The sequence below is a fragment of the Anser anser genome, assembly GCF_964211835.1.
Source record: "Anser anser genome assembly, chromosome: 6".
NCBI classification, from domain to species: domain Eukaryota; kingdom Metazoa; phylum Chordata; class Aves; order Anseriformes; family Anatidae; genus Anser; species Anser anser.
The window spans coordinates 5505002-5531895 of NC_139726.1; the positions used below are offsets into that span (position 1 = coordinate 5505002).

The window sequence follows — 26894 nt, forward strand, 5'->3', positions numbered from 1 at the left end:
TCTGACTAGATTCCCAGGTAAAAGTATTTTGTATGGTCAGCTTTCAGAAGGTTTGGGTATTTAGCAATTCCAGTGAATCCAAGATTACTGAAAAACCTTAGGATCCCCCAAACAACCTATTTTTCTTATTACAGCTTGTTTGAGGAAAAGAAAAGTGACAATGTTGACGATTCCCGTATTTAAGCAGCTGCATGAACGGAAGAGTTATACATTAAATTTATGTGTATGTGATGGAAAGTTTTAGTGAAACAGAAAGAAAGATGTGGAAGTATCTAAGCTCCCCTTAGAAGTACTGTAATTATTGTACGTCTGATATCCTAAATAGGGGAATCCACCTTGGTGTTAATGCTCAGCTGTAGGAAGCTATTCTCAGCTTGATAAGGGGCATGAAAGGGTTTTGGAAGTCCCCAGTAAATGGGGGGATATCTGGTTGCACCATTATGTTTGTCTGCAAAAAGCATCTATCACCGCATTTTAATATTCTGGTTGCCATCCTGCTTGGAACTGCTCCGGCCTGTTTCTACCTCTGTGGCTGGGCTTCTGTCTGCCCTAACTCTTCTGTTGTGAAAATTGTGCCGGGGAAGCACACGGTCCAAGTGAAAAGGGCTGGACAGCAGGAACAGCGATGCAGATGCACGTGGCTCCGCAGAGCTTAACTACTTTTCCTTGACTTATTAGCTACATGCAGAAATAGCATTGCAGGTCATTAGGCTGTAGTTCATAACATAGTTATTGGTGGACAGGTGGCTTGTTTTGTTTGCTTGTTTGTTTTTAAGCAGGAAATCAGCGGATGTTGCAATATTACTGTGACTAAGAAGTAAGCAGCATCTGGTACTTTAGGGTTTTTATTTTTATTTATTTTTTATTTTTTCCTAAAACTAGTGGGTTGCTTGCAGAGTAATGAAAGACTTTTTTTTTTTTTTTGGGGGGGGGGGGGGGGGGGGGTTATACTTTACATTTCCAGGAGGACATAATGACTCAAAGCAGATACTCTTCTGTCTAGGCATGCTTTCATGACTCTTGAGTAATTTCTTTGGAAGTGGTGAGCACCTGCTATTCTTGGGAATGTTGACATCTGAGTATATTTGGACATTTTTCAAAACCTTAATCTACAGATGCAAAAACCTTTAGCACGCAACGCTTTATATCTCTTTTCATGTCTCGTCACTTTTCATAGGAGAGCACCACAACTGTTCCATTCTTTGACTAATGCATGTGCATGAGAGCACCATGTGTACCATGTTTCCATGCCCCTGCTCAACTGAAATGACTTTGAGCATCAAAATACACAACCTCCATTAATTTTCACTCCCTTGTCAGTGTTTATTACGTGTAGAAACATGTATATGAAAATGTATAGAATCTTTTTCTCTTGTATTCTTCACAGCATTCAGTAATAGTTTGAGGAAAACGTTATGAAAACATTTGCTAACTAAAGCAGCATACACAATCTTTTTTGGCCCATTAGTATTTGTATAACTTCTCTGTCACAGTGGAGATATAACTAGTAATGTCATAAGTCCCCAGTGAGCTCTCAGTTGTGGCAATATTTGGAAGTCAAAATTGAAATCTTTCTGTCATTTATATATTTGTGTTTCAAATCAGCATTCATGAGCTCTATATCCTGTATTTATATCAGTCACTTTTCTAGCAGTTTTTGTATTAGTTCTAGTAATTAGGCACTAATTATTAGTAGTAATATAAATAATACTGCCTTCCTGCTATGACTAGCTGCTGCAAATTAAAGGTTAAGAGATCAAGGGTGGAGTAACAACAGCAAAACGCTGGAGTCTTTTCCATGGTGGAGTACAACCAAGTTACTAGTCATTTAACCAACATCAAGTTCTTTTTTGTAACACCTTAAGAACAATATATCAGAAAGATTTAAAGAGTCTTTGATCTCAGAAGAGATAAAATAACACAAATACAATATTTCCAATTGACTTTCAAATATTACGATTCCCTATGAATCATGTCTTTCTTTCCTTTTTTTTTTTTCTTTTCCTTTCTATTTACTTGATAATTCCGTGTCTATGATCTTTATTTCAGACCAGCTCTTGTTTTTGTTTTTAATTTAACTTGTAATACAATTCTGGGGACAAAATGACTCGCTTAGTTGGCAGTTAATGGGTAAGATGAACTGCCTGTTTTTCTTTACAAGCTGCTAAATGCCAAGGGGAGGCATGGCATCAAGTAATTCAGTTGTTGCTGACATAAAATAATGCTCTAGCTAAGAATCCATGGTGCAGAGCTTACGGGCTCTGCAGGCGTGCAGAAAGATGTGCCATTAACACGACTTGCACAGCCTTGTTAACTTGCAGTGTCTGAAGCAATTTCTCCAGCAGAAGATACGTGGTCAGAACCTCAGGAGCTAGGACAAGTTTTAATGTTCATGTTGGAATTTATTACCTTAAAAACAATATATATATTAAAAAAGGATGATCTGTAAACAGAAATGTGGAAGTGTTGGATGTGAATCTTATTTTTATTTTATTTTGCACAGCTTGTACATGTTTTTCTTGGTGAGCCTGAGTACCTCCTCATTGCTGCTCGCAGACCGGAATAATCAGTTAGATTGGAGTAATTCCCTAACCTGCAATGTCTAGTGCGTTGTTACAAAGGAAACCTGCATATGGCGATAAAGATCGGCCCGTTGCTGTCAAATACAGACTGTCTCTTGTATTCTGGGCCATGCTGAATAGCCATGTGCACAATGGCAACAGAGCAATTCATTTCGTTAGCCATGTTTGCTTCTGTAGATCAAATGTGAGATGTATTTGCTCACCTTTGGCATAAAGTGAGATTATTAGCATGTATAAAGATTGCTTTGAAGTATAGTTTATATGTTAATTAATACATATATATGTTTAAATACATTTTAAAGAGTAAATTTTGTCAAATTAGTTATTTTACAGCATGGCCTGTCTTTATCTGAGATCATCTTCCACGTTGGTGTCATTGATTATATTTAAAGCTTTAATCTAAACATCAGGAGCTGTGAGGCCAGTGGTATTGTAGAACTACTATCACAGGCCCTTAAGCACAGCATTCTAGATGTATCTTCTCATCACTGTGGTGAAAGGATGCTTAGAGCCACAATAGTATTTCCTACAGAAAAGCAGTCAGCTTTCACCAGTCTACAACTTTGGGACTTCCAGAGATAGAAACATGTAATTGGGTTTGAAAGCCACTGATACGTTCTCCATTTGTGAGTTCCTTGGAGAGAAGAAATTCGACCCTTGCTGTGTACAGCTAATTTATCATTACTTGAAATCATCAGTTTTAAAAGCTGGGGTCTGAAGCTTCAGGGACCTAAAGACTACACCTGTGAGTATAATCCTAGCCTTTCTTCACGTTTGCATGCAAAGGAGGAGCCCTGAGATTCCTAAAGCGTGCAAACTGGATTTTTGATTACTTTAATATAATCCTCTGTAATGATGATTATTGTAGCATTTTCCGTATGAGATGGATGAGACAGGTTCTCAAATGCCAGCTGTTACTGACATTTAGTCTGGCATAGGTCATAAAATACCAATGAGGGAGAACTGTTAAAATTTATTTTTCACATTAATAATAAATATTTAAATAAATTAATATTGCAAACAATGCTTCCTTTTTCATTCTCTGTAACTCCAATATAAATAGAATTTGGTTAACAGAAATCACAAGTTTGAAAACCTAGCATTCTTAATTTAAAACAGAAATCTGTAGTGATTGATGTAGGTGATGTACAAAGTGTAACTTTAAATCCCAGACAAACTGAATATTTAGTTTTGCATTTCGTACTGCCAAACAGTTCATAAACCTAAAATTCCTCACACTGGATTAAAAGGGTCGTGTCTCAAATTCTGAGAAAGAAAAGCCCCTTGAGAAGCAGGATTATGTTTCTGAAATAATAGCCCACTGTGTCTACACAACCATTTTTAAAAAGCTGGCTCCTGCCAGTGCTGTCCTGATTTGTTCCTTAGCTGAACTTAGTAAGCTGTAGCACACTCCAGCCTGTTAGCCTGAATTTCATCAGGGTGGAAGTCAGGCACACTTTCATGGTTCTTCTTTCTTCTTTTTTATTTTTTATTTTTTTATTTTTTTCCTACAAGTACTGAAAAATTAATGAAACTTAATGAAACTTTTTTTTTTTTTTTTTTCCCCCAAATCCTGTTTTTTAACAGCAATTTTCAACATTTTCTCTTTTCAGCTAGGGGAAAAGGCTGTTTACTGTGTTGAAGAAAAAAACAGTCTGAGTGCATATAATAATATATAGTGAAAAATAAATAGCTTCAGGAAAAGTACTGTGTTCTGGCTATTTCTCTGAGAACACTTCAGTACAACCCTAATTAAACCTTTGAAAATAAGTCTTTGAGTGTGCATGTTCTGCTATGTACTTGTTTTCATGTAAGTATTATAAATGGTCAAATTGCACCATTTTGTTGTTCCAGAAATCATTCTAAGCAGAATAATATAAATATTACACTGAAAATAACTCTTTAGTTGATTTTTAAGGATATGTCAGACCCTGAGTTTCCAATGAAAACAGAATTTTAATTTTCTCTGGCAAAATTATTTTACTGTGTCTTGTACATCTCATAAAATATGGAGCAGTTTAAAATGACCATCTAATCCTCAGAAATAATTAGTTAGGATAATCCAAGAACTATATTCATCATCACGTTCTCTCCATGCGCAGTTATAGATTTTAAGTATACCTAAGAGAAGTGTGTGCATGACTTGGGTGTAAACACATATTTAATGAATATAAAAGTCTGTGTGTGAAATACTTTGGGGTTTATATATCCTATTTTTAAAAATTAGAAAGACTTTTCGGTATTATTTGTCTGTCGTGTCTTAAAAGTCTACTTGAGTGATTATAGAAAGCCATGTCACAGGACAGTTTGAGTGTTTTTAAAAACTGAATTTTCCCAGTGGATCAACACAGTAATTTGGCACAGCTGGTTTCTGATAAAATGGGAATAATCAATGGTTCTTCATTCTTACTTTAACTGATGAGTTTGTAGAAGCACATAACTGGACAAATTAAATAGTAATGTTCAAGGGCCTTAACGAGGCCTTAAATACAACTGCAGTGTATCTCGCAATTAAAAATAACATTTATTAAACCTTTGCACATTTTTACGAAAAAAAAAACAAACATTGACATAGACATAAAATACATTTGATTGACTTCCTAAAATTTTATATTTGGAATGAATTTTCAAAATACAGACAACATCCCTTTCTTGAGAAGAAAGAGAATATGTGATGAAAATGCACCAATGCTTTACAAAATTATTCAGGGTAATTACATTGCTTCAATTAAAGGATTCTGAATTGTATTTAGCCAGAATAGCAGATAAAACAAGAATAACTTTGGTGTATGCTAAAGGATGCAGCTTTTCAAGATTATGTCTTATCACTTTAATCTTAATATTAGTGGGAGAAAAACAAATTTAACTATTATGGCAAGAATGAATGTAACACAAAGTTTCTTTTCATTTTTATTCTATAGCAAAACTTATGAATTGAGTTTCATTTCTGTGGGTGTTTTGTCTTTTGATTTATTGCTGTTGTATTCCAGATGTGCATTTTATAGCACTTACAGAAATTCACACCTATTCATTCATATGTGCAGCAAGAAGGAGAACATAGTGGGCTGCATATGGGTTTGCTCCATATTTAGTTTCTGTGTGAAGGATAGCTTGTGAAAGAAATTGAAACTGTGTAAAGATGTCATAAGACAGAAAGTTAGCTGTACATCTTACTGTCATATATTATTTCTGCTGCACTCAGAAACGGTAGATTGGAGAGTCACTTGCAGTTACCACCCTGCAGAGAAAGCTTATTTCAGTGGAAAATGAAGGATGAAAAACTTTTTAAGGGTCATTATGACCTTTAAAAGATGTCTATTTGGTTGTCATTCCTAAGAAAAAAGAAAATGAAGGCTTTTATCCCCTCAAAAGTGGAAAGGAAAGGATCAAACTTGATAAATTCTATGCAGGATTTTGTCCTGATAAGGTAAAACAACAGGCAAGCATACAATTGAAGCAATGTAATAAATCACAGTCCTGAGTTATCATGTTACATTCACTTTATGAAGTTTCTGAACATGCATATTTCTGTGTGTCTAAGGAAATGTTATCGAGGTGTTCTTTTTTTTTTCTTTTTTTTTTTTTTTTCTTTTTCCTCCTGCCAATGGAAAACAAATTTTGTTTTGTGTTAGGTCTGTTTCTAATGATGGACAATTAGAGTAGTAGAAAAACGTAGTTGCAGTACTTTTCTCCTGCATTGTGTTGCTCTGTTCATTAAGAACCAGATGGATTGTCACAATTTGTAGCCACCTTTGCAGTGAACTGATAGGATTTTAATCCCTTCCCAAATGCACACCTATTTACCCTGTTCCTTGCTCAGGCTTCTGTCTGTGTTACTGCAAATAAGAAAACCTTTGCTTGAACTGGTGCTTTCTGTGTAAAAAGAAAGGTATTTCATTACAAATGTTCCCCCTAAGGCTTTTGGTTAAGGTTTTGCTGGTTTTGCCTATGTTCTGTTGTGGAACAAATGGTGTATTCGAGCTAGGCTTTGTGCAGTGCGAAGGAGTTGTCTAACTGAGCTTTATTTCTATCTGCAGTTCAGCTCTTTGCTGCTTTCCGTGTGGCACTAAATCTACAACTCCCTATGAGAAGATACTATTATTATTTTACTATTTACACTCATTACTATGAATCCAAAATATTACAAACACTTGGAATGTGTCTTCCCGTTATTTTACAGAAATCATGGAGGAGCTGTAATAGAATTTTGCTCCTATGAGCCCCAAAATATCCACCCAACATTTCATTCCACAAACAGCTACAAAAGTTAAAACATGTCACTGGAGAGCCTCCTGGTTGCTACCCCTGCTAAAATAGCATGAATTTTCAAGGTGAAGTTATTCTTACAGTGATGGATGCTGCATTGTGCTAGGGAAAAAGAAAAAAAAAAGGAGGGCAGGAAAAAAAAAAAAAGTCCAAATCCCAGGGGCTTTTGCCCCAAATGCCCCAAATGTAGCAATTGATTTAAATATGATGTGTAAGCAAGTACCTAAGACTTGTCTTGTATGCTAACAGCCATGGCTCGTTTACCACCATGTGTTAAGTCAGTGTGGCTGATTTCTTTTCCTTTAGATGCTGATGAAAAAGAGAACTACTGAGTCCAGGAATGAGCTTAAATGTCAAAAAAGAAAAAATGTTCCTGTACCATGCTATAAAACTTACTATTAATTAAGTGCAATTTTATTTAAATTAAATTATATTCATTTAGGTTACGTGCAGAAGAAATCAGATACAAGACTACATGACTACAGTCCCCTTCTGAGCATACAGTAAATAGATCATCTGATACCACAAGCTTTAGTTTACAAGTGGAGCATCCCACAAATATTTTCATGCAGTCATTTTATTTAATTAGTTGATCACCTCTTCTGAAGAAGGTTCCCTGTTCATCGCAGTCCCCATAATTTTAGTTATCCTGCAATGTATCTTGTTGTATTTACAATGTGTCCTAGAGTGTATCTGGCTGGTGCCAATCAATTCCAAAGGTCTTCTTATTAGTTTTAAAACAGGTATTATTATTATTATTATTATTATTATTATTGTTATTATTCTTATTTATTTATTTATTTGTTTATTTGTTTATTTATTTTATGTTATTAAATTTCATCCCATTTCTGTTACTCCGATTCAGTTTTGCCCATACCATAATCCCTCCTCTAAGTGAGAAAAAAAGCCTATAACTTGGCATCACTCATACATTCCAAAGAATACAGCTAGGTTTTTTCATTAAGCAAGATTTCTCCCGAGATTAACAGAATATCTTAGTAGCTTTCTGTCTTGATAATGATCATTTCAATGTAATTTCTGGAAATTAAATACTCCTCTTTCAACTTGTAGCTCCTATTGAGATATACTGCAAATCTTTTCCTATAATCTGAATAGATCTGGTCCACGGTCCTAACTTTGTCTAAGAAAGCAGCCTTCTCTCTGTATATATTATATTAATTTACGCCTGCTAAAACTTCATTGCAATTGACTCTGCCCCATGAACGGCCAAGCTCTTTGTCATTCTTCCTTCAAAATCTGCCCCAGCAGTTCCCATCATTTTGAAATTAAGCTAGTGAACCTGTAAGTACTTCAGAAGAACATCTTTTCTGGTTCTTCAGCTTAAGTAGAATGTGCTATCTTTTAAATGTCAGTGCATGTGTAATCCTTATTTTTTTCCTACCACATAGTGCTTATGCTAACAATCCCTTATCTCTGGTAACAGAAAACCAGAGGGAGAGAGGAAGATGTGGAGGCAGAAGGTGGTATTTTCACTGTCATTTGACTGCTATGTGGCATCTGCCATGGGTTAGGCCTCACTGACAGCAGTGTAAACGTGAGCTTTAGGTAACCCTGTAGGATATGGGAGCAGAGGAAAAACCTTGAGTGAAAACAGCCTATCAGCTACTGGGAAAGTTGTGGAGGTGTGGATCCCTTTGAGACAAGCATAGAACTAGTACTAGTCGAGTCAGTCAGGCACTGGGAGAGTTTGAAGAGGTTATTCGAGACCTGGGCTTTCTCTAACGGCTCCTAAGACTGACAGCATCTAGAGTGACCCAGGTGAGAGGACAGGAAGAGACTGGGATAACCCAAGAGAGAATTTAAGGCACCCAGGGCTCCCCCAGCCTTGCCTCGAGGGTAGGCACTGCACAGCTGGGACTGCTTTGCTACCCAGCCCACTCATTCATTTGGTCTTAAATCACAGTGTGCTATCAGATATGCGATAGTTTGTCCTGTTTGAGCATTCCTGAAACTGTGCTTTGCTTGTCCTCATGAGGGATTTAGGTTACTGTATGATAACACATTTCTGTTCCAGAGATGCACTGAAGGAACACCTGAGGTTTAAGAGCCAACTTGGGAGTTAGAGGAGCTATAAGAACTACAAATAGGCTGGCTTGCAAGTTGTCCAGGGAACAATTTAAAGTCTGGGACCTGGCAGCTGAATACATAAGCTTCTGGACATGGTTACAAGTGTACCTCTTTCCTATTACAAAGAGGAATGAGAGATTGAGGAGAGTAATAAAGGACGAAAAATAATGACGCGAATAAACTTAACCGTGAAGCACAGTTGTATGTGTCAGGAAAAAAAAAAAAGTAATTTTTTTTTTTCATACCGTGCATTGTTCCATACTTTTGTTTTTATTTTTCTTTGACAAAGAGTTGCAGAATTGTGAAATTTTGTCCCCTGAAAATTGTCTGATTGTGCTATCCAGTATATGGCTTCTTAGGTGCATAAGAAGTTAAGATTTCTGTCATTCAAATGGCCAAATGTAGCTTTACGAGGAGCACATATTTCTTTCAAGGCTAATGAGATAGGCAGATCATGAATGCTGTGACTGAAAGCTTGGAAAAGAGAAGTAAGTGGCAAAAGAGAAGTTGGGGGAAATAAACCACAGTGATAAGGGAGGCATATCATGTTTTACAGCTGAAGAAAGTAACAGTCTGGGTCTGAAAGGAAATTCCCATTCAGGACAGACATCTGTCAGAAAAGAGCAGCAGGCCTCTTGAGGCCCACCTTACTAGTTTGGAGGCGGGGTGTGTGTGTGCGATAACGAAGGGGAGATGAATCTTTGACCACTGGTATAAGAACAGAGACTGGGAAACTCACTGTTACTCTTGTCTGGTGATGGCATTCTTCTTTAAATTAAGGTTTATTTGGTAACATGACTTTATTGTTGTTTTTAGTTGGCAGGTGTGTCATTTGAGGATATTTTGAAATGTTACAGAGATTTTGTTGTTCAGATGGTGAAGGAGTAATCCCTGTGTTTTCCTAGCTGTAATCAAACTCTTGTTGGAAAAACTCCAACCACAAGTTTTTAAGACTTAGCTGTTCAGTTATGGAACGGGTTACACTTCATAGCCTGAAGAAAGTCATCTGAAAACTGGGAAATCAGCAGAGGGAGGAGGATGCATGTAATAGCCGGTGATAGGATGACTGTAAATCAGCAGTGTAATAGAGCTGTGAAAATAGCAAATGCCATCCAGTGATGGATGAATCTCCAGCAGATGCAGAGAAGTTACGGTGCCTTTGTATAGACACCAGCAAGCTCCTCTCTGGAACACCGTATCCAGTGCTGACCATGCACTGGTCAATAACATGACCTAAAATTGTAATAACTGCAGAGAAGGGCAACATAAAAAGCCTGCCTTAAGAGATGAGACAGATTGACTTTGTTTGCTTAGCTCTAGATGCTCAGTAGACAGTGGAAGAATTTGATTGCCATCGAGAAATACATTCAGAGGAAAAGACAGGTGAAAAGAACTGTTTAAGCCAAATAAGTGCGCTGCAGAAATCAGTAGATTATAATTTAGTCTTGAAGAAATTGTCATTAAATTATTAGATGTAGATTCATACCCATTAGAACAAACCATTCTGGAAGAGAATTCTGAAAGAAGCATTGGGACAAAACAGCAAAATAATGAGTTTGAGAAGTTTGAAAAAAGAGTAATATTTCATGCTTGCAAAGCACCTGGACTTGATGAAGAATATAACCCCTCTTAGTCTTAATTACCAATGAGCAGAATATGCGTCTTATACAGTTTCAAAGAGCTGGGAGATTATTCAGAATTTCCATGCATGAAGAAGTCTGGAACTCTCAAAGAATAACATGCCTTAAAAAAATATATAAATTTAATGCCAGAATTTTTACTATTTTGTAGCTGTCCCAGACAGCATCCTCATTGTTAGTCTCAGGAAATAAAGGCTGTAATGAACACAGGTCTCCCTGTCCCTGTTAGAGCTGGTCCCTCAAGGTCAGTACTAATGCATAGTGCTTGGGTTGTACAGGCAAATGCAAATGGTATTCATGCTGAAATTGCTCTGTGACTTGATAAAAGATTTCACCACCCTCTGCTGAAAATGGATAAGCAACTCCAGCACCATTTGTGAGCAGGAGAATTAGTCTAAGTTGCAATAAATACCACTACAACGTATTTTTAAGAACTCCCAAGGAAGGGAAAGACAGTGTAATTGTTGGTCAGCTTCACGTGTTAGAAATGCAATTCTGATTTAAACCTCATTCTAAAAATCTGTACTAGTATTAAAACACAGAATTGTATTTCAAGATTACATGGTAAAGCATCTAATTTCCTTAATTTAATTTTCAGTATGTGTTGATCATACAACGGCAGTTAGGCAATTATTTTCTTGTTCTATCTTTTGCCTCTACATTAAAAGATAAAGTTTTATTACTGTCAGTCTCCAGGAGAAGAGTCATTACTTTAAAAATAAAAAGTATGTTATTTACACATTAAGTCATGATAGCTGCCTTAGCACAAATGGTGGTAATATAAATCAGATATTTAGAAAAGTAAGAAATGACCTCCCCATCCCTGAAAGGTGGACAAGCAACTTAAATTAGATGCTCTTTACTGTATGTATTTTTTTTTTTTCTGATCTAAAAAGAGATCAGTTGTGAATGGCCCAGAGAGAAATAGTTGCAAAAAGCAAAGAATTATCATTTCTAATTTGTGAATTAGTCTGTTTTCTGACATCACATAGAAACATTAATCTTGTGTAAGAATACTGTGCACTACGCAATCAAGTAGTCAGCTTGAAGTCAAGCTTCAGGTCTTTGTAGCTGCTCTGTGTATGTATGTATATATATAAGGATCTATATATACACAAACAGATACATAGGTGTGTGTGTATATATATGCATATGTATACACATGTATATATGTATGCAGAAATATATACAGATGTATGTGTGCCTGATCTCAGCAACAACACATTTTGGTTCTGTGATTGCAAAATGAGCTTTGATTTGAATAATTGAATCTTGAGATATAAAGTTCCATTAAATAATCTACATCTGATCCCCAAAAGTAAAGATTGTCAACTAGAGTACATGTAATACTTCAAAAACTTATTTTAAATGTAATAGGTATTGGTCTTGTTATTGCTGATTAAATACATATACACACAGATATATAGTCACATAATTTTTTTGGCTGTTTTCATTCCAAATGAAATATTTGCTTTGCAGACATAATTTTTACTTTGCATATCATCTGTAGCGTTTTGATTATATGGACCAGAATGTTAAGTGTGTGGGTTTTTTAAATGCTCTTAAAGTACAGCTGGGATACAAAATTACAACAAAGGACGAGACAGGAATTCAAAAGTATTTTGATTAATCAGATTCCCTGTCAGGAATGGAGTTATCCCTCAAGAATGTTATAGGTAAAGTTTACTCTGCTTTATGGCCTGGTGATGGACTACTTGACCTTTCAAATTCTCCTCAAGTCCTACTTTATGATTCTGTGATCAATTCATTTTAACATTTGACAGCTGCTGTACCTACAGATAATTCTTATGCCTTCAATATTTTTACTGATGTTCTAATTTGTGTATATTTCCAATGAAAAACTTTTTAACTACTTTTAAATTGTATTCTTATTTATTTGAATATGTTAATAATAAAGGACACGGGTATCATTTGGCTATTTAGCAACCATGTATTCTTTCTAGCTTAAAACGTACTACAATGCTGAATTTCTATGAGATGTTACAAGGCCATAAATTACTGTTTTTCAACATAAACACACCTTATATGGTGTTGATGCAGTGTTATTACCAGAAATGGTAATAACTAGGAGATAATTAATTTCATTTGCAAAACAAAATCCTGATTCTCAAGGTAGTTTAAGTAACATTCCCTCTGGAATCATATTATTCTTTATAATATGTTAAAGTCATGACAAGGTTGTCTTTTATAGCAAGTGCAATTTAGTCTCACAAATAGTTAATCTTGTTAAAACATTGTCAGGTTAATCAGGATTGATTTGTGTGTACTAAATCCACTGAATTCTAATCAAGGATTGGGTTGAGAAGCTTCAGTAGGAATTTTTACGTCTTAGATAGTTTCCCATTACTCTTAATGGAATGACTCATTGGATTTGTGGAAACATTTTAAAGCTTTTTTATAGTTGGTAGACCTGTCCTAAATATTCCATGGTGATATGTATGCACTACAGACTAATGCATCTTTAGAAATATATTTTCAAAAGCCTGACAGTGTGGATCACTGTATTTGTGATTGCATACACCTTGTATGCAATGAATTGTTCTCCAGACCATCTAAGTGCTTCATGGTTTTGCCACTCTTTGGTTCTTGTAACTATCTTGCCTTTTTTTTATTATTATTTTTTAAATAAATAGTGGATATATAGATATATTTAACATACTGTTATAGTCTCTGTACATATGTATACTGACCATTTAAAAACAAATCGAGTACTACATGAGGGGTGTATCTGGAAATGCATTTAGAACTTCTGTACATTCCACTTTAAGAAAATGCCATGTAGTTGTGAATTTGTTAGAGGATATGTTGAATTTTTTGTTAATCACTGCTGATTGTCAATGTAGGTTAGGTACAGCCCCTGAAACGACAAAGAATGAAAACTTATTTTCCACAGCGCCACCAGGAGCTTTGCACTATGATCACACTTTTTGAAACTTATAACATTTTATTTTCTTTCTACAGAAAGCTTTTCTTTACAGACTACGGGAATGTTGCCAAGGTTGAGAGATGTGACATGGATGGAATGAACAGGACGTGGATAGTAGACTCTAAAACTGAACAGCCAACTGCTCTTGCACTAGACCTCATCAATAAATATGTGTACTGGGTTGACATCTATCTGGATAATGTGGAAGTTGTAGACTATGAAGGGAGAAAGAGACATACAGTAATTAAAGGCAGACAAGTAGGTATTTATTTGAAAATGTAAGAAAATGCTATCAATAAATGAACATACATAATGCTACCAGAGTAATTTCAGATTTTTTTTCTCTTTTTGCTTCATATACATTAGACATTAAAAGAATCAACTACATGGTTTGTTTTCTACAGGTTTTTGTTTTTAGCATATTTTGCAACTTATAGACAAATTCAGTGCTTCATTAACAATGCACCATGTAAGTCAGTCCTCATTGTAAAAGACTTCAGGAGAAAAAATATGAGGCAATGGAAATATACTAGGGGATAAATTATTAATGTCAAGAAGATATCATGGCCAATTCAGGAAGGGAAGACTAAGAGGCAGAAAAATATTAAAGAAACAGGAGAATGGCAAAAGGTATTCACCTGTTCAGACCAATCAGGATGCCCTTAAATCATATTTTGTTGATGGCAATGGTGTTTTTCCCAGTTGATTCAGATGTTCAGAGTCATAAATACAAATGCTAAGACTGTATGAGTTTTTGAACAGGAATATATCAATCCATTATTATTGTCTCAGGGTGGAGAATGGAGTAGTAGGTAGCAATTCCACACAGGCTCATGGAAACTGAGGGAAAATTAGCAAGGACCAAACAATTCCTGACTGCTACTCAGATTCTTAGAGCTGGCGTGGGTACATCTGCTTCTCCCTGTGGTTAAACAGGGTGTGCAAAAATACATGCAGATACCTATTTACCTATTCTGCTGTAATTCTTTATTTGCTTCCAGGTACACACTGTTTACCAAAACACAAATAATTACCATAATCAGCAAACTATTCTAAAGAACTTTTAGGGATTAAACTTTACTTCATAAGTACAAGCATATCAAAAGGCATGCTTTCCAAATGATACAGCCTTTCTGATTGATAGCCTGGATGGCTTTCAAAGGACTATTCTTTGTAGCAAGCAACATTTCCAGTCATGCATAAGGTAGCTGAAAATCTTTATGAGAAGTAAAAACCACCGAAACGAATAAATTAAATAAAAATTAATTAAGGCATTATAACGTGCATTGTAAAAAGAGTCACATTGTTAATATTGTAAATATAAAGCTCTCATGGGAGTTAAATAATAAAGCTTTAAACTGTGTGCAAATGGTAATAGGAAAGAAAGAGGATTATAATGCAGAGGAGAATTCAACAATTTGGTACAGATTCATCATTATTTTCAAGTCTGTTCTCTTTTTTATCTCTAGTCTTACTCTAATTGGATTGAATTTCTATTGGGTCTTAATGAAATGCTTCAATTGATTTCAGTTGTTTTCTTTTAAATGGCTAAAAGCAGAATACAATGGCAAGATTTGGTCAGCTGGGGGTAATTTCCAGGAAGGACTGAAATATTTGATGGACAACAGGTTTTGGATCGTTTTTGTTTTTGTTTTGTGAGGTATGTCTGAATTTGGGAATAAATGAGCGGAGTAAATACTTTGTGGTGAATAATTTATTGATTACACTAGTAAGATATTCAGCTTGTGAACATCTGCCAACCAACTCTTGCTTTCAAATTGCTCGATGAGGTATTTTAAATATTCCAAATCTAGAGATCAAGCATAACCTCTAGATTATTGAACACATCATGTCTGAGCTGTTATTGGCTAACTGACTAACTAAATTTAGGTAATTTTTAATCAGCGTGCCCATGCACATCAGAGATGAATAAAATCTTAGAATTTGTTTTTTGAGAAACAAGCAGTAGAGTGTGATGACAAGCATATTCAAAGCTATCAAACAAAAGGAACTCAAGTATAGCTAGGGAAACTGTATATTTATTTATTTACTTTAAAAAAATTTTTGGATAGACTATCTTGCACGATTTACCTGGCTTTGATTATATCACAATGAAAAAATACATTAATTCAACTTATAAACTGTTTTAAGTATCTGTATTTACTACATTTATTAGTTAATGCTAGAGAATATTAGTTAATAATATTAGTTAATATTAGGTATTAATAGTTAATTAACATTAGTTAATACTAATATAAGCTGTTGCAGTTAGCACAGTATGCAGGTGTTTTTAATTTAAAAGACAGAGAACCAGGGAAATTCAAAGGCTAAATGAATACAGATTGTTAAATATTTTTATTTTTCTTACTTTCTTGTACAAAACTTTAGTAACTATAAACTTCGGATTAAAAGAGTGTGAACTACATTTGTAGTGTAGTTTGCATTTATTTTTTCCTAATTTTATCAGCATAACGAGAAACTCTTTTATACAGTTTGCCATGTACATTTCACATTATTACTTGATGTTTATAAAACATAGATGCACCTAAAACATTCAGCTAAAATAATGACCTTTTTTTTTTTTCCTCTTTTCCAGGTTAGGCATCTTTGTGGTTTGGCAGTATTTGAAAACTATTTATATGCAGTTAATTCAGATAACTTCAGCATTTTACAGATAAACAGATATAATGGCACCGATGTTCAGTCTCTTACTAGACTTGACAATGCTAACGGAATCCGTGTGTACCAGAAAAGAACTCAAACAGCAGGTGAGATAAAAATTCCTCTTTCTAGGAAATGTAAACCGAGTTAATAGGTGAATGTGCGGTGAAGAGCATTCTTCCAGAAAGATGTCTCACAAGATGCAGTGAAAATCTGACACTATAGCAGAACTCTCTGTGACTTCTTCATCTTCCTAGTCTTCTGTGTGCTTCACTGCCAGTTTTCACACTTCCCTGACCTCCTATCACGGCTGGTTCCTGAGCATTCAGCTTGGAGAACTGCCTAAGAGCCCTGGTTTGTAAATTCTCTGGCTCCACACACTCAGCCTTTCAGAATTTAACACTCAAAATTGTTAGGTGTCCAATACCACCAAGCTGGTTGGGTATCCGACCTTGGAGATTCCTGGATTCTCTGGACCTGTGTGAGGGAGTCGACATTCCTTCCGTCAGTCTTTGGAGTTGCCAAAAAGAATGGAGATGTAGTCAGGTAGCCCTCCAACCTGTCAGCAGAGTCATTGGTGAGACAGGAAATTGTTTTTAAGTTTTCCTTGGCTTTACTAAATACAATCTTTGCCTTTTGTCAAAGAAAACTTCATTTTAGTCTATAATGAAAAACTTTTAAAATCTCAGAATTTTTGGTAAAATAGCAGTTTCTGAGGTCCACAGTCCTCAGGTTTGACTTGAATCATAGGCCTGATTGCATAACTTTCTGCACTCAAAACATCAGTATGATTTGTGGGCACTTTGCACAAAGATAATAAGATCCAAAATGTTTACAGTGATAGTTTGTAAGCATTTTTTTTTTTTTATATGACCGATAGCAGTAAATACTAGAATCCTTGTCATGACTGCTGGGATGTAAAAGCTAACACACCAATTCTGGTGGTTAACATCAATGTTATTAAACAACCTGACTGCTTTTAGAGAGGTTTCTGAAGTGGTAGCAAGCTATTAACTGATTGGGTGAACTAATTTTCACCTCGTAGCTGAGGGCATTGATTTTGCAGATGTCAGCATCTGAAGGAGGCTGCAAAGACTCTCTTCTTGCTATAGGCCTCCCTCTTGTACCCCTGAGGGAGTCAGAGAGGTTGAGTATAGGAGAGACATGAGCACAGTGTAATCTTTTATTACATCCTGTGATTAATCTGTTCCTCTTGCCCTTTGTTCACTCTGCAGCTCCTTTTGTTTTGAATGGACATGTTTGTTGCTTGTCAAGATTTGCTGTAGAGGCTGGCTGAACTTGGTAGAGTTTCTGTATAACTTTAACAATATTGATCTTAAACCACTGGATTACTTTAAAAACAAACAAACAACAACAACAACAAAAACTGAAAAGCCTGAGGGGAAGGAGAAAGAAGAGAAAAGCAGTTTTTGATCTAAAATACTGTTATCCTCTTCTAAGTCAGTGTAGTAAATGCAAAATAGAATGATTGTGTTTTTTTTTTTCCTGATCAGATTTACCTTAGATAATTTTTAAAAGTGTATTTGATATATTAATCTGCTAATTTAGAGTTGTGCTTTAGTTGGATTTCTGTCCCATCTGTTCAAGTATGGGAAAAATGTTACTTATTTTGTCCTTTAGTTTCTGCACAGTTGTCTCCCCCAGAAAGGTGCTGTCTAATGTCATTAGATGAATAGTGAACTGGAATGGGATATTTGGCATGAGATTCACTCTGCTCTCAAACAAACAAACAAACAAACAAAAAGAATCAAACAAACAAATAAAGGTAAAGAAAGTCATCTATCCCAGCAGAGTGCTGCCCAGCAAATGACTCTACGGAAACTCATTCAGAAAGGAGTTATCCCATACAGCATTGTAGGCTTGATAGGCACAAGATGGTCTTTTGGATATATGCATTTGTCCACTTTGGTTATCACCTTAAAAAGTCCTTCTTTTGTAGTTATATTCTGTGGAAAGACTTGCCATTACAAAATATCTGCTTTTTTCCCGTCTAAAATTTCGACATGTTGATGCATATAATTATCTTACTTTAACTGGATTTCACTCATGCTGTTTTTCACTCATTGTAGTCAGAAGCCATGCATGTGAGGTGGACCCATATGGAATGCCAGGGGGATGTTCGCACATCTGTCTGCTCAGCAGCAACTACAAAACACGGACTTGTCGCTGCAGGACTGGCTTCATCTTGGGAAGCGATGGCAGGTCATGCAAAAGTATGTTACTGAAATCAAACAGTTTGCCAGATGCTAATATTTCAGGGCTTAGTTACTGTGTTATTTAACATGAAATCAATAACAATGGAAATCACATGGGCTGTTTTCAGGTAAAACTGTTTTGTAACATGTACTTGACATTTAATTCATATACTCTTTTCATTCCTTAAAATGATTTGATTGGGGCCAGTTCACAGAAGTGACAAATTATACCAGGGATGCCGTTTAAAGGACTTCAAAAAATCATCACAAGTTACCAGTTTTACTCTTTTTTTAAAATATAAACTATGTGTTCTTACAATACATAAGTACTAAAATACTGTTAAATAGTTTCAGTCACCATCAATTTTATACCCATACAATCATCCTACAACAATCTTAATGGACCCTTCACTTGAATAGGGCAAGCAAGGTTTCTTTCATAATACTTTCTGACAGGAAGCTTGATTTATGTGACTGTGATTATACCTAGCACAACTGATGCAGCTGACATGAGAAAAGGAAGAGATGCTATCCAGAGGTAAGTGGACAGGCTTGAGAAGTGGGCCTGCACGAACCGTATGAGGTTCAACAAGTCCAAGTGCAAGGTGCTGCATCTGGGTCAAAGCAATCCCAGACATGAGTAAGAGAAGAGAATTCATTGAGAGCAGCCCTGCAGAGAAGGACCTGGGGGTTCTGGTGGATCAAAAGCTCGACGTGAGCCAGTAGAGCATGCTTGCAGCCCAGAAGGCCAACTACATCCTGGGCTGCATCAACAGAGGGGTGGCCAGCAGGGCAGGGAGGGGATTGTGCCCCTCTGCTCTGCTCTTGTGAGGCCCCACCTGGAGCCCTGTGTTCAGCTTTGGGGCCTCCAGCCCAAGAACGACCTGTTAGAACGAGTCCAGAGGAGGGCCATGAAGATGATCAAGGGGCTGGAGCACCTCTCCTGTGAAGAAAGGCTGAGAGAGCTGTTTTGTTTATGTTTTTGTTTTTTAGCCTGGAGAACAGAAGGCTCTAGGGAGAACATACTGTAGCCTTTCATTACTTAAAGGGGGCTTATAAGAAAGACAGAAAGATGGAGACTTTGCAAGGGCATGGAGTGATAGGACAACTGAAAGAGGGTACATTTAGATTAGATATTAGGAAGAAATTCTTCACTCAGAGGGTGGTGAGGCTCTGGCACAGGCTGCCCAGAGAAGCTGTGGCTGCCCCATCGCTGGCAGTGTTCAAGGCCAGGCTGGATGGGGATTTGGGCAGCCTGGGCTGGTGGGAGGTGTCCCTGCCCATGGCAGGGGTGTGGAACCAGGTTCCCTTCCAGCCCAAACCGTTCTGTGATTCTATGAGTCTATTTTTGTCTGATTTCTTGTTCAAATGACATTGATTTAGTTCAAAAGAAAGGCATGCAACTAAATGCTTTGATGGATGGTGGTAGATAAATGTATTTGACCTCAGTCAATCTTCTCCCTGTTTGCATGAACAATTCCAGCAAAAAAACTGTGAGAGGCACTGGGAAAAGAACATATTTTAGACAATTTTAAGAGCTATGCTTATAGTATGAAGTATCTAAGGATATTTGTAACTATCTTTAAGGAAAGAAAATCACCTTAACAAATTTCAGTTATTTGTAATTAACCTACTTAATGAAATTGTAAAAGAAGAAGTAGGAAATATCGGTATCCATGTTTTGTATCTCAGTATGAAAGAAGTCAGCATGTCAATTTGTTATACTCCTTCCTATTTGAAAATAAAATAAAATAAAATTACTGTAACCTTTTGTTTGCTTCTGAGAAACTTCAGGTAAAAAAAAATGGTGTTTTGAATTTGCTGAAGTTTACAGTCTTGTTAGATCTAATGATCGCTTCAGTCGTGGTCTACATTACCCTGATAGATCCTAATGAATTGTAAAATTAAATGTCTGCAGTGCTATATATGTGCATTTCACATTAGATGCATTAGATGCAAAGTTATTCTGTGATCTAGCATTTCTTTTCAGTGTGAACTTTTATAGAAAAAATAATTAGATGTAAGCAACTCACTGAAGTAATTTGTATTTTAATTAAGGTAATGTAATTAGCTAGATTTCTTGAGTTTAGATACCTTTGGAATATATGAAAGTTTAATTTTTGGTATTGAATAACTCTCCTGCTCCCCCACTAATTGTGCTGGTTAATTAAACAGTGACATTATGCACTGTAAAGAAGATTAGGCAGCATCAGTTGTTTATGTTTGTAATCTTTCTTTTGCAGGACCAAAGAATGAATTGTTTCTTTTTTATGGGAAGGGACGCCCAGGAATAATACGGGGAATGGACCTGAATACCAAAGTATCTGATGAATACATGATCCCTATAGAAAACTTAGTCAATCCTCGTGCCCTGGACTTCCATGCCGAAACCAATTACATTTACTTTGCTGATACTACCAGTTTCCTAATTGGACGACAGAAAATTGATGGCACAGAGCGAGAAACAATCCTCAAAGATGGTAGGCAATACTAACTGATAGTGACATTCAGAGAATCTCACTCAGGAGAAGTTGAACTGACCTTTACAGATAATTTAAAACTTTGTTTAAATCACCCATTGAAAACAGAACCAAACTAGACCTTGAACAGAGTTGGAGACTTTTTTTTTAGAACTTCCTATTTATGTTTCCATACTGCAGAAATGTTGTTTGGTTAAATTGCTCTGCTGCGAATTCTTTGTCTGTTTAGCCTATACTCCTACATTTCCACTGCATTCTTTCAGTAGGTACAGTGGATCCATAATGTAATTCTTGTAATTGTTCACTAAACTATCCAATGTCCTTATGAATATTGTGAGACTTTTTACCTACAACCTGTATCACAATGTGGTTTCTGGAGTTTATTCAAGTAGATTGGCAGAGGACGACTTTCTGTAGTACTATCACTTGAAAACTAATTAGGGGGAAAAAAAAAAAAGTTATTTAGCTTTGTCTTTCCTGATGTATTTTTCCATGTATCTGTGGAAGCAACAGGAAAACCTAAACACTTTTGAGAATCTGAACTAAGATATTTGTACTGTATATTATATCAAGTAGAAAAACTATCAGCAGTTCTCTAGTTTCCACCTCTCTCATCATACTGTGCAGAATGTCCCTGGTCTAGAGGCACATCTCTTCATATTAAATGTTATTTCACTAATCAAAGCTTTAGTTTGTCAACCCTTCTTTTTCTTTAACAGACATTTTTCATGAAAGACTGCTTCAGCAAGATGTAGCTACTGCCTCAGTTGAAATACATTCTGCAGTAGTTATTTTCTAGTACTCAAGAAAAAAAAAAGCAGTATGAATATCCATCTTGCTCTTCATAGAGCTTAATGTCTCTATTTGTAAATTGAAGCTTGAGCCAGTGAAAGTAACTAAAATACTATTGCCTTAATGCAGGGATTTTCATTCCCCATGATTCATAACCCATGTTTTAATCCAGCTGTCTCAGAGACAGCTCTCCCATTTGCAGTGCTGTGGTGCTTTTTTTTTGGTATAAGATCTCTCTACAGACCTCAAAGTCTGCACACAGATAGATCCCTTCAGGAGTAGCTACAAGGAGCTTGGTGATAGCATAATAACGAATGGCTGTCTGAGTAAATAACAAACACTGAGCTGCCAATCTGGTAATTCTTCACTGTGAATATGGAAATGGATAACATACATCACAGAACCTCTACTGCTGAACTTTAACAAAACAACACACATTTCATTTTACAACAAGCTAATCCAAATGTGGAGTACAGGTAGAGTGGACAGTATATAGACTTAAACATTCACGGTCATACCAAAGAGTATCCTTGCTGAAAGGTGTCAGACAGGTTGAGCTTAGCCTAATCAAACCTGCAAACATGAATAAACATTGTATACCAAATCAGCAACTTGATGAGATTCTTTTAAATAATGTTTAACTTTAATTTCTACTCTTTATAAATACAACGTAGCAAAATGCCAAAGCACTACCAAAAGAGTTGTGGTTTATTTGATGATGTATTTTTGGTGTTCCTAATATTTAAAAATAAATAAAATCAGTGTCATTCTTTCCTCACTCATTTTCCAGAAGCTTACATTGTTAGTTAGAACTTGATGTATTTTCATAACTTTAAGGAATGTTTAAAGAACATTTGTTAACGTATTTATCATGATTTTAAAAATTAATATGGCCTCCAGCCATACCACCTCAGCTTTTATTTCTGTCAGCTCTCAAGAACTCAACAGGGATAGATTAAATCGTTCCTTGGTGGAAGGCTACTAGAGAAAATCAGGTGTGTCAGGAGGTGGTTTAATATTTGCTCTGTACAGCATGCTGCTAAGGAGCTCTATCTGTGTCATTTCTCAGATGAGAAGTTGTCATTTTTTGTGAATATCAGGTTTTGCAAGAACAGATATGCTAGCTCAAACAACACTGTAACTCAGATAATTACAGTTTGCCTACATGAGAGCCTGATCCTACAAGCTGTTGACTGGCAATTGAGAACGCTGAGCACCTAACACTGCTGGAGTTTGATTTCCGATACAGCTTCAGCTGTGATTTCTTATTCTTCACTTTGGAAAATAAACTGCTGTGTAGTATTGATAACTATTTGACAGCCCACAGCAAGACCTATCCCAGAGTTGGCAGCACAACTGCAATAATAGTGTACTTTCATCAGCAACAGAAAATGCTGTAATAAAGGTTTCAGACTTACTTTTGAAATACATTTTTTAAATTTAAAAAATGGAACAAACCAGAATTTTTTAAAGGGACTTAAATATTGTTCAGTTGGACTGCCACAAACACACACTCTCCCTCTTTTATTCTTCTTGTTTTAAAAAATAGTGCTTTGCCCCCCCTTATGTTATTTGAGGTCACTGTGAGCCTTAATGATTTATATTATTCACTTGGAAATATTAGCAAGGATGGGCAAAGGCTAACCTTTTGTTTAAAAAAGGTAACAATAAGTCTACACAGATCTTTGGAATCTATCTATCTAACTGGTTGATATACAGAAGAACTATTTTAAAAAATATATATGCTTGTGTTATGTGTAGTATTTTAGGCAATATTAGTGCACATGATTTAACTGACATTAATGGAGCTAGGCCATTCTATACGAAACTATATACTGTGCTTATAATCTCTTATACATTTAAAACCGATATGGCAAATTGTTGCCTTTAGAAATATGAGTTTTTAAAAATCTTATATTTGTATTCCTCATGTTAAAAAAAAAAAAAAAAAACAACACTTCTTTAAATATGAAAGCTTTAGATGTTACATATCTTTAATTCCTGTTACTGTTCAGGTCACTGCAGTGGTACTGTGTATTTTGCAGTTTAAGGTTTAAATTTAGAAAACAATCAGACAAAAAAAAAAAAAGCTAGCAAGTGTTAAATACATCACAGCTTTACATTCATACACCTCCATTTACATACATCTCCACAAGTGTTTAAGTTAACATAGGCAATATTCTTGGGATAGAACGATTACACACACTAGAGAGACTTCTAATCCTAATCCTGAACTACTCTGAACCACATTGTTAACTTGTTCAAGACAAGCAAATTCATTTCTCAAATACTTTCATATATAATTCCATGGTATTGACAGGATTTTTTTATTATTTTTTTTTAAAGAATATCTCATCTGTATATTTCTCTTTATTAATCTGTGCTGTTTGTTCACTGCCATTGTACTGAGGGAAAACAGGGAATATACCTTTTTATATCAGGGGATACTGATAAGGGAAAAAGTTCTAAATAATATTACATGGCTGTCATGATATAACTTTTAGCAGGCCCTTACTGAAGCATACATATTGAAATATCTGTCTTAATAAGGGGATTGTTATTTTTAGATTTGAAAATACAGTGCACATCTTTACTATATTCTTAACATACTTCAACGTTGTATTTTAAATGCATTTGCTTTTTTTTTTTAAGGAAATAGTTATAAAATTTAGGAAAAATGTTATTTGAAAGCATTATGTCTCTGCTAACTTGATAGGGATATAGTGACAGTACAACTCTCTGAAAAACATTGTTCAACGAAAGGGCTGTGAAGTCACTTGTCATGTTACAGTGCTATTGAGATTATAATGACACCTTTTATAGATGCTTTTATTGCATCCAAGTGTATAAAAAGCCCAATATTTCATTTTGGGGATAAAACTCATATTTTATCTTGGTGTGTTTTTGATGGTACCCTGTACATTATCTATGGGTTATAGTAAGCAGTAAGTTTTTTGCAGTCTGCTAAATAAGTTATGTATATTGTGACTAGGTAAAAGTGTCTTACATTCCCATCCGTTATGAAGAATTTCACTGGTTTCTTGTGGGGAATGGGATAATTTATTAGAGCTATAGTCAGTAAAGGCATTTGTGGTCTAAAAAAATAGTATTGGTGAAGAGTTTGTCCCAAGGAAAACAGGTCTGATCTGTTGCAAATAAAAAACACCTCATAGTTATGCTGAAATTATTAAACTTATTAAGTATGGCCTTTGCATTAGTGCTTACTAATTGTATTATGGGGAGACATCTTGTGTGACTAAATTTGAAAGTTTTAGAGTACAGCATTACCCCTGCACAATGTTGTTGTCGTAAAGCTAACTCGGACTATCAACCTGAGCTGTGCCAAATCATGTAGGAGTGACTGAGGACGAGGATAAGCGATTCCACCCAAAGTTTTACCTCAGAAAACTATTAAAGTGAGCAACGCTTTGGGAAGGCTCTGGGGCGGGCGGCAGTCAGGTAACCACTGGTACTGCCACTAGGGCCTCTCTCAGGTGCCTCCTGCTGCTGGTGGCCGGTGTTTGGCTCGGAACAGCCCCGAGGTGCTCACAGCCAGACCCAGACACCTCAGGGGGGCCCGGCAATGGCAGGGCACCCCCGGCTGCCACACGGCGGTGGGGTGGGGGTGACAGGCGGTGTTGAAGCATTGGTTGAGTTGGGATGGAGCAAGCAAAGTGTGCCTGAAAAGTAATGGGATTCTCAAGGGCTGCTTCTGTGTAAAGGTGTTTTGTGGGCGCCAAGAGGTGGGGGTGCCGCTGGGGCATGCTGTTTGTGTGTGTATTTTTTGCTGTGTTAATGATTTGCTCCTGTACCTAAAAATTACTCAAATTGTTGTGATGTGCTTTGCATGGTCAATGTATATACAATGTGTATTTTGCTTATTTTTTAAACAATAATGATATTTTGATCTGGGTGAAAACAAGATTATTTAGATGGAATACTAGAGCTAATCCTGGAAGCTTCTCCTGACTTGGGTGATATAACCATTTTGGGATAAAGTTAAGTAGGATTTTGTTAAATAGTGTTTTGTCTGAGTCCGATTACAGTTAGCATATGCAGGGCTGATGGCCTAATACACAAATTTTATGGCCAGTAGGTTGTTTTCAGCAAAAATTAATTCTGACAGACACAGCAAACTTCAGTATTGTAATTCAGCAAATATAATTAATCCAATAAAATAATCTAATTTAGCTATATTTACGATATATTGCCCATTACTGACATTAATGGATAGTGTTAGAACATGAATGTATAATATTAATCTTTTATTACTGCCCCTCCCTTCTCTCTCAGATCTCGATAATGTAGAAGGCATAGCAGTGGACTGGATTGGAAATAATCTTTATTGGACAAATGATGGCCACAGGAAAACAATCGCTGTAGCCAGACTGGAAAAGGCTGCTCAGAGTCGGAAAACTTTGTTGGAGGGAGACATGTCCCACCCTAGAGGAATTGTTGTTGATCCAGTCAATGGGTATGGAGTAGTCTATCATGTTTAATTTATATCTTTATAGGATAAATACAGGATTGAATTTTGCTTATGATGGGTCTGTAAAGCCATATGGTAGTCTAAAATTCTGCAGTAGTCTAGTCTATATCTCTAATTCCTGACAAGAATTCTTTCCTGAAGCCTTGAGAAGAATGTGTATGCTCAGACACAGCTCAACCTATGTCAAGTTAATTTGAATGTGATTCACCTTTTGCTTGAACAAATTGAGTGTATCAGACCTGTATGTATTTTTAATATTAGGTGAACTCTATAATACTCTTCTTTATTTCTCTCTTTTTAAGTCTCTATTTCTCAAGTTAATTAAAACCATATCCTTGTACACATTAGTTTACAAAAATAAATGAGACAGGTATTTTTCATTACTAATATAATTGGTTGTGATAGGCTGCATAATAAAAAGAACATTATATTAGTGTGTTATGGTTGTGGTATACCTAAAAATTCACTGATACATTTATTCAGAAAATTGTCACTGAGGAATGGTTTAGGCAGGTAACTCTAGTGTGGCTGGATTGATTGCTGTTTTTCTAGTACTAGAATGTATTTACACTATCAGGTTTTCACTTTTGAGCTTGTCCTTGAGGAATGGAAGTGACTGTGGACAGGCTACAATTAATTAAGGTCAGATAATAAGAATGTAAAATCAGACCACAAACCATAACCATACCTAAAATTACTTTGTTAAATTTTCCAGCTCAGTAAATGCATGACA

The 26894-nt window shown here is 35.9% G+C and overlaps 1 protein-coding gene across 10 annotated transcripts in view; it reads left to right on the top strand.

Annotated features, from left to right (window-relative positions):
* LRP1B (LDL receptor related protein 1B) overlaps positions 1 to 26894 on the top strand; it is a 546211-nt gene that overhangs the window by 266510 nt on the left and 252807 nt on the right. For 8 of the 10 annotated variants that reach the window (XM_083841828.1, XM_083841833.1, XM_083841832.1 and 5 more), the window contains 5 exons: positions 13559 to 13781; positions 16120 to 16291; positions 18275 to 18418; positions 20644 to 20880; positions 25966 to 26146. In XM_083841828.1, coding sequence (XP_083697954.1) covers positions 13559 to 13781; positions 16120 to 16291; positions 18275 to 18418; positions 20644 to 20880; positions 25966 to 26146 — 957 coding nt within the window. Of the gene's footprint in view, positions 1 to 13558; positions 13782 to 15182; positions 15314 to 15625; positions 16024 to 16119; positions 16292 to 18274; positions 18419 to 20643; positions 20881 to 25965; positions 26147 to 26894 lie in introns of those variants that run through there. The other 2 variants (XM_083841839.1, XM_083841829.1) reach the window with 2 other exon arrangements.